This window comes from Bison bison, unplaced genomic scaffold (assembly GCF_000754665.1).
Source record: "Bison bison bison isolate TAMUID 2011002044 unplaced genomic scaffold, Bison_UMD1.0 scf7180017864223, whole genome shotgun sequence".
Lineage (NCBI taxonomy): Eukaryota > Metazoa > Chordata > Mammalia > Artiodactyla > Bovidae > Bison > Bison bison.
In genome coordinates, this window is record NW_011494795.1 from 1,503,007 (window position 1) to 1,511,899 (window position 8,893).

The following is an 8,893-nucleotide window of genomic DNA, read 5'->3' on the forward strand; positions in this document are numbered from 1 at the left end:
AGGGCAGGGGTTGACTGACCCTTGGGAAAAAAGTGAAAGTCAAAGTGGTGGTCACTCAGTTGTGTCCAACTCTTTGTGACTCTGTGGATTGTAGCCCTCCAGGCTCCTCTGTCCACGGGATTCTCCAGGCAAGAATACTGGACCAGGCTGCCACTATCCATCTGTAGGGGATCTTCCCAACCCTGGGATCGAACCCACATCTCCTGCATTGCAGGCAGACTCTTTACCATCTGAGCCACCCGGGAAGCTCTGGGTAATTCACTGGGTCCTTCCATCCGAACTTCCTTTTTCTCAGGAAGCCGGCTCACTCACTTGGGATCCTGGAAAATTAAGATATTTAATTATATCTTAAGATATAAGAGGATATTTAAATAAAAGAGGATATTTAAGCCAAGTGACTCCCAGTTGTATAAAAGATACTTGATACAGAACAGCAGTCATCAACAGTATCTTCCCAAGACTATGGAGAGTCTGCTAAGATTTAAGCCCCCAAAATATATACATATTTCTAACAAAGAAGGTTTTTACCTGCTTCTTTTCTTCTGACTGGTCTCTCTCAGGGTACATTTTCAGCAATAAACTCAGATCCAGCTCGAGGCTCGAGCCTAACAAGGAATTACTTTCATTGCCATCAAGCTTTCTCATGATTTCTAGCAAATGAAGGCAAATACAGGGGATTAATTGTGAAAAGCAACACTGAAATGTTTCAAACGTTATGTCAAAATGATTTTCTGCAAAAGTGTGACACAAGAGTATTCAAAAACCCATAAGAAGGCAGTTGTGGGGACTTCCCTGGTAGTCCAGCGGCTAAGACTCTACACTCCCAATGCAGGGGGCTGGGGTTTGACCCCTGGTCAGGGATTTCAGTCCCATATGTCCCAATTTAACAAAAGATCCTGTATTTGTTACTAAGCCCCTCACAACCAAATAAATAAATCTTTTACATATATATATATATATATATTTTTTTTTTTAAAGACAACAGTTGCTCACAGGAAACTTGTCTTTTCTTCTGAAATAATAGGTACATGTTTTGATATCAGTGATAAAGAATCTGCCTGCAATGCAAAACACCAGGGTTTGAACCCTGCTTCGGGAAGATCCCCTGGAGAAGGGAATGGCAACCCACTCCAGTGTTCTGGCCTAGAGAATGCCATGGACAGAGGAGCCTGGCAGGCTACAGCCCACGGGCTCAAGAACAGTCAGACACGAGTGAGCGAGCAACACTTTAAGTCTGACGCAGCGTTACTCATCAGCCTCCTCCAGCGGGAAGTGGACGCTCCTACCGGCGCTGGCGGAGGGCCTGCACCACTGGCACCCGAAGGCACACTCTGAAGTCAAGTCCGGGTAGCTCATCACTTCCCCTTCCAGGTTTGGAAACGCCGCCATGTGGTCCTTGGAAAACGGGCCATCATACACACGCCCGTTCTTGAAGGTTAATCGGCCCTGCAGAGAGAAAGACAGATGTTTGCAGCTTAGGGAAAGATTTTTAGAAACCATTGGTAAATTTACATCAATATCTTTTCAATAGGAGGCTTTCATTTGTTAAGATCTGCACTTAGTTCACACACAGTCAGGCTCATAGAGTCTCAGGTCACCGTGTAGATCCTCTCTCCAACTCCCATTTTCCTCTCCTCTCTCTGTATATCCCCCACCGTCTCTCCATAACCCTGAGCACCCCTAGGTCACAGAATGTGGCTTATTAAATAATGACCAGCAGAGGTGCCTATCACAGAATGGGGACTAATCTTGATATTTGTCGAACCCAGGCCAATAGTTAGTCTGACTCAGAGGTGGGCAAATGACCCAATCCAGCTCAGTAAAGCTAAAGACATGTGTGGAAAATTTCTGCGAAAGGAGTTTCTTCTCTCCTTCTACTTAGTGGGGTATGTAGGCGAGAAGCCTGGAACCACAACAGCCATCTTGCAGTCATGAGGGAGGAATAATAATGCAGCATAATAATGAAGCTGACATGGTAGGTGAGACATGGATGGATGGAAGAGAAAGATTTAAGTTAGATTTTCTGTTACTTGCAACCAAAACCACCCTAACATACACCACAAATTAAATAAACTCTAAATATACAGGAAATTGATGATATGTTAGAAATTACTCTGGTGGCGCAGATGGTAAAGAATCTGCCTGCAATGCAGAAGACCCAGGTTCAATCCCTGGGTTGGGAAGATGCCCTGGAGAAAGGAATGGCAACCCACTCCAGTATTCTTGCCTGGAGAATTCCATGGACAGAGGAGTCTGGTGGCCTACAGTCCATGGGATCACAAAGAGTTGGACATGACTGAGTAACTAACACACCACACAATCATCTTAACAAATCGGTAAGTTAGCCTACACAAAATGGCTAATACAGTTTCCTAGGTAGAGAAAGTCATGCCTTTACATAACCTTTAAGATGCAACCTTCACAGGTCTGTACTTACCATGCCGTGTTTTTTATTGGAGACCCACTCTCCCTCATACATGGCTCCACTGGCATAGTAGAACTTTCCGTGGCCGTGGCGGTATCCGTTCACAAACTCTCCTACGTATTCATTCCTCAAAGGATACTGGGAGTAGGGGATTCTCTTTAGAAACCATGTGTGTGTGCCAAGGCCGTTCTGAAAAGAATCAAATTTCCATGAGAAATACTCAAAACAGTTCCTCTTTTTACCTGAATCTATTTAAATAAGGTATGAATCAAATACAGGGACTCATTTGAAGGGGCAAAAAGCATGGGCATTGGAGTCACACAGACTCAGTCGTCACAGGACTCATGGGACTGATGAATTTACCAGTCAAAGAACCTAATTTGTGTGCGAGACCTTTAGAGCAAACTAGATGCTGACAAAACAGCATGTTTTAAAAGGCTGATCTAACCATAGAGAGAATGGAATAATAATGCCGTCAGCAACATGGATGGACCTAGAGACGACAGGGCCTGGACTGAAGTCAGAAAGAAAAAGACAAACACTGTATGATATAGATCATACGTGCGATCTACAATACAACACAGATGCCTGTATGTACAAAACAGACTCACGGGACAGACCTGTGGTTGCCAAGGGGAAGAAGGGGTAGGGGAGGGAAAGACTGGGAGTTTGGGATTCACGGATGCAAACCATCACATACAGAATGAACAGACAATAACTTTCCACTGTAGTTAGTGTACAGGGAACTATATTCGGTAATCAGTGATAAACCATGATGGAAAAGAATATGAAAAAGAATATATATAACTGAATATATATATATATATATAGATAACTGAATCACCATGCTATCCAGCAGAAATTAACACAAAACTGTCAATCAACTATACTTTAGTAATTTTTTTAAAAAAAAGGCTGATTTAGGGACTTCCCTGGCAGTCCAGTTGTTGAGACTCTGCACTTCCACTGCAGGGAGTATGGGTTCAATCCCTGCTCAGCGAACTAAGATCCCATATGCCATGTGGCACGGCCAAATGATAGAAAAAGGAAAAGAAGATTGAAAAATTTTTAAAGGCTGATTTAGCCGAGTAATCATCACGGGAGTTTCTAAATTTAACACTGCCTGAATTTCAGATTGCCACAGGATACCCAACAAACAATTCCCGGACTGAGAGTCCGCAGAGCGTCTGCCGCTGGGTTGCTGCCTCTGCTGTTACACGGTCGCTCAGTTGTGTTTGACCCTTTGCAACCTCATGGACTGTAGCCCACCAGGCTCCTCTGTCTGTGGGAATTCCCAGGCAAGAATACTGGAGTGGGTTGACATTTCCATCTCCAGATTATCTTCCCGGCCCAGGGATCGAACTCACGTCTCCTGCATTGCAGGCGGACTCCTCACCGCTGAGCCACCAGGGAAGCCCTGCCTCTGGGTATGTTCCGCTAAGACCGGCTGGTACCTGGACCCCGTGCTTCCACTGACCGGTGTACTCCTCGTTAGTCGTCAGCCACCTCATCCTACCTTCCCCGTGGCGCACGTTGTTCTCCCACTGACCCTCGTATATGTTCCCGGACTTGTAACTAGGACCACAGACCAAACAATTAAAACCAGTTATCTCACGTTCCTTTACCTTAAGGACTTTATCTTAAACTTTCTCCCTAAACGCCTTTGAAGAAATCCAGCCCTTGTGCCCATACAGTCTTCCCTGTATTTAAATTCAGTCAACAGGCATGAGGTTTGCAAAAGCAATTCTCCCAGGGGTGGGGGTTGTGGAGGGTGGGTGGGGGGCGAATAGATCACTGTATAAAATCTTTTGATCGTTTAATTATCTGACAAAGTGGATAAGAATAGCGCTTTAAAAAAAAAATCTTTTAAAAACAATTCCCTATACTATTATGGTTAATATTTTGGTTAATATTAAAATTTAAATATTTAATTAAAATAATTAAAACCAAAATATTGGTTAACATTTTGCCCCAGATATTTTATTTCTTTGCCCAAAATATTTGGTTCCATCAGCTGAGTCTAAATATTCCACCCTGCTTATACAGCAAATGTATTCTCTGTAAGTTCTACACCTTATCTTTAAATAGCCTCAGGGAAAAGCTATCTGGGGCCACAAATGCTTTTTGCTAGCACCTGAAACATGGCAGGGGAGGGGAGGAGACCACAGATACCTACCATCTTATCCCCCAGCCCTTTCTGATGTTGTGTATCCAATCTCCTTCATACCAAGAGGTGCCCTCTTGATTATAATAAATGGAGCCCTAGAACAAGGAATACCATTAAAAAAAAAAATCAAACCTCATAAAACTGGTTTTTTAAAAAGGTAAAGATAGAAACGTATGATTTTATGGCATCTAAAGGATGTGGAAGACGTCATCCTTACGACATCTTCAGTAAGACATAAAGTCGGGCTCATGCTTCCGGTTTGTGAGTGAGGACGTGGTCACGTGTGTGGCTGCCTCGCCCACCTTTCCGTGTCTTTTGCCGTGGCACCAGTGGCCGATGTAGGACACGGGCTGCGTGCTGCACTTGAACATGCCGAATCCGTGCCTCATGCCGCCGACCACTTCTCCTTCATAGGTGCTGCCATCTGGCCACGTGAAGATGCCGTGGTTCATGGGGATGTTCTTCACAAAGTCGCCCTGTGGCAACACGGCCATCAGAAAGAAGCAAGCGGGGAGATCCCTCACCTGGACACACGGAGACCACGCCAGCCTTTCCTCCCAAGGCAACGGCTGAGTACCCCCCGAGCCCCCAGCCCCCTCCTCCCATCCCCGCACAGCCCAGCCTCCCTCACCGGGTCCTGGCATGGAGCAGAAACCCAGGCGGAATGAATGACCGGGAAGGCTGTGAGCTGACAGAGCTGCAGGAAGCCAGCAGGGGACACGGTGCAGGGGCGCCTCCCAAGCCTGGCCTTGGCAACCCTGGACTCTGCAACCCGCCTCAAGGGAGGCTAATTCACTGCTTCCCAGGAGTTGCTGACCATTAGCCAGGCTCAGTGATGGCCGGTGGAAACTCCAACACTCTGCAGACACATCAGCTGACCGCCTGCCCCGGGGACGCCTTCCAGATAATCCCCTGTGGTCGGAGCCCTGGAGGGGTGCACAGCACAGGGTCCTGCACACCTCAGCCCGGAGGCTTCGGGTTCCTCTCCAGGAACGTGAGCCTCTGGAGGTGAGATCCCACCAGATGTCCCAGGAGGCCAGGGACCTTCCTGAGGACGCGTCTGGGGAAGCAGGAACCCTGCCCGTAAACCCTCCTGACTGGGCTGGTGTGTGTGTTGGAGGGGGCAATGTCTACAGAAATCAGCTCCACCTGACCTTCCAGAGATGATAAATGAACCAGAGGCCAGGCCAGGTGGCAGGGTTTGGGGGAAGAGATGCGTTCCTGGGAAAGCCTGGCCTGAAACGGCAGTTGGCACCCAATCCTCTGGCCGCCCTGGACCTCAGGTGCTCTCTTCCCTCCATGATGGTGATGGGGGACGCCCTCCCCTCGCTCTGCCCAGCCCCGTCTCCCACTGCCCAGGCCACTCAGCTGCCAACCTGGCCCAGACGTGCCTGTTTCCCTCCCCTGGCTGTTTGAATATGTGCATCATGCCCTCCATTTTAAATACTTTCATTACGACTTATAAACACCATTGCATTAGCAGCTCTGCAACTGTGATTTTCAGAGCAGCGTTTCAGGCCCACTCACACTGTGTAGACACGGATCTAAAAATACATATTCCCCTCAGCCCAGCAAGATGGGATATGTGAAACCCATATCATGGAACATAAGTAGCCAGTAAAAATCGATGGATCTCAGTCAATGGATGTGATTTGATCTCTAGAAAAATATAGGGGCAGAAGAGAGGGTATAATGAACTATCTCTGGGACTTCCCTGGTGGCCTAATGGCTAAGACTGTGAGTTCCGAATGCAGGGGGCCGAGGTTCGATCCCTGGTCAGGGAACTAGATCCCAAAGGCCGCAACTAAGATCCAGCACAGCCAAATAAATAAATAAAAAGTAAGTAAATAAAGTACCTCTGTTTATAAAAGGTGGGAGAGGCTGAAGAATATCTCCGAACAAATATATAGACAAAACTGGAAACTGGTGACAGTTTACAGAGGGGCCCCTAGCGTAACGACTTACTTGTCACCTCCGTTCTTTGGGTCTGTGGATTTTTTTAACCCATGTGCTGAGCAATTTTTATGAAACTATCTTTTTTTTCCCCTTTTGGCTGCATCATGCAGTAGGCCAGATCTTAGTTCCCCAACAAGGGATCGAACCCAGGTCCCCTGCAGTGGAAGTGCAGAGTCCTAACCACTGGACCGCCCAGTGGTTAGGAGACCCTGATACTAGCTAGGAGCCTGTGGGAACCTACCATTAAATTACATAGTTAGTTTAGAACTGCAACATATTATACGCTTTACCTCGTATTTCAATCCATCAGCCCAGATGTAAGTCCCCTGTCCGTGCATGAGTCCTTCGGAGAACATGCCCTTCAAAACAGAACAACAAAGCCTTAGGCCCAATCTTGATTTCATACAACTGCCACCCAGGGATTCAGCTCTTAAAAGGGAACCGTGTTCCACAAAATGCTGGTCCAGCTGGGAGCTGGTACCACACTGGCGTCCATCTGGTTCTAAAAAGGTTTGGAGTCCAGAAAAACTCAGGTCCCTAAAACTGACACCAGGCAGTGCTAAGCAGTTGTTAAACTGAGCTCTGAATTCAGCCTTCCTCTCCTAACTAAGCTGTTGGAAAACTACCACTCAAACTCATATGCTTTGGGTTTTGCATTTCAAACTTTAAAGTTTCTTTTTTTTAATTATTTAGACCAGATGTCCTCAGTTGCTCAGTCGTGTCCAACGCTTTGCAACTCCATGGACTATAGCCTGCCAGGCTCCTCTGCCCTTGGAATTTTCCAGGCAAGAATACTGGAGTGGGTCACTGTTCCCTTCTCCAGGGGATCTTCCCAATCCAGGGATTGAACCCAGGTCTCCTGCATTGCAAGCGGATTCTTTACCAGCTGAGCCACCAGGGAAGAATACTGGAGTGGATAGCCTATCCCTTCTCCAGTGGATCTTCCTGACCCAGGAATGGAACCAGGGTCTCCTGCATTGCAAGCAGATTCTTTACCAACTGAGCTATCAGGGAAGCCCAACATTATTGAAATTTACACTAAAAAATAGCAAATATTTTTTCTTAAATGGTAAATTTAATGTACATTTTACCACCAACTTTTAACTTATGAAAAGCATACATCAATACAGCAATGTAGTCCTAAGTAAAAAAAAAGGTTCAAGGTGTTATCTACAAAATCAATATGCCCATGTAAAAATACTGATTCATCCATTCAGGAAATAAAAAGGACAGAGAAAACTGAAAAAATGTATGGCAAAAGGATGCTGGGATTTTAATTTTACTCTTTGTTATTTACTTTAGTGACCTTAATGTTGTTTGTACAATAAATAAAAATCAGGAAAAGGAAAAAATATCTAAAACTGGGAAAAGGAAAAAAAAATCTAAAATGATTATTTCAATTGTACTGAGTCATGTTTTTGCCTTAAAATATATACTTGGAGTTCACAATAAAATCGGCATTAAGTATTTCCAATTCCTTCTGGAATTGGAATCAGAGGGTGTTTCTTTTTTTTTTTTTTTTTTCCAGAGGGCGTTTCTGAAGACGCAAATCTAAGATGATCACCCCACACTGTCTGCCTTGCCCAGTCCCAAAACGTGTAACTCACCTGGTAGGTACAGCCTCCTTGGAAGATGGCAAACCCTTCTCCCTCATACAGCCCACGGACTTTTTCCCCTTCATAGCTGCAGTGAAATAAAGCTCAAGGCAGTGAATCATGTGAGGAAACCCCAGTGACTGGGGATTAAAACAAAAAAGGAGTATCAGTGAAGACGTGCAAACGATATCTCACGTTCCCCCAACAAGCATCACACCCACGCCCCCAGGACCACTGTGTGCCTGCCCTTTCTAAGTACTGGGGCTTGGGCTGTGAACAAGTTCCTACCCTCAGAAGTTTATGGTCCAAAGAGGAGAGACAGACAATCAAAAGGAAACAAATGAATAAGATAATTCCAGACCACATTTAGTTTTTGTGAAAGAAATGATCGGGGAATGTGACCCTGAATGAGGAGGAGGTTACCTGGTAACAAAGAACCTTGAGAAGAGGATCCCTGGGAGGAGGAAACTGCAGGTGCAAAGGCTCTGAGGCAGGAACGAGCCCGCCGTCTCAAGTTCAGCTGCATGGCTGGACCACACCGAGGAGGGGAGTGATGGGAGGGAGACCAGGGGAGGCAGAAGCTGGGTGGGCAGGCAGGTGGGCTGAGATAAAGACTTGCCATCAAGTACAAAGCTCTAGAAGCAATCATGAGAAGGTTTTCAGAACTGGGTTGGACAGGACCAGATTTACATCTTAAAAAGATCACTCTGGCTGCTTCAGAGAACAGACTGGCGGGGAGAGTGAGCTGCC

At 46.0% G+C, this 8,893-nt stretch overlaps 1 protein-coding gene across 3 annotated transcripts in view; it reads right to left on the reverse strand.

Annotated features, from left to right (window-relative positions):
* RSPH10B (radial spoke head 10 homolog B (Chlamydomonas)) overlaps nucleotides 1-8,893 on the reverse strand; it is a 25,517-nt gene that overhangs the window by 13,160 nt on the left and 3,464 nt on the right. For all 3 annotated transcript variants that reach the window (XM_010845751.1, XM_010845749.1, XM_010845750.1), the window contains exons 3-10: nucleotides 8,156-8,231; nucleotides 6,839-6,907; nucleotides 4,895-5,068; nucleotides 4,602-4,687; nucleotides 3,880-4,000; nucleotides 2,438-2,614; nucleotides 1,287-1,446; nucleotides 529-650 (exon numbers count right to left, since the gene is read on the reverse strand). In XM_010845751.1, coding sequence (XP_010844053.1) covers nucleotides 529-650; nucleotides 1,287-1,446; nucleotides 2,438-2,614; nucleotides 3,880-4,000; nucleotides 4,602-4,687; nucleotides 4,895-5,068; nucleotides 6,839-6,907; nucleotides 8,156-8,231 — 985 coding nt within the window. The remainder of the gene's footprint in view (nucleotides 1-528; nucleotides 651-1,286; nucleotides 1,447-2,437; nucleotides 2,615-3,879; nucleotides 4,001-4,601; nucleotides 4,688-4,894; nucleotides 5,069-6,838; nucleotides 6,908-8,155; nucleotides 8,232-8,893) is intronic.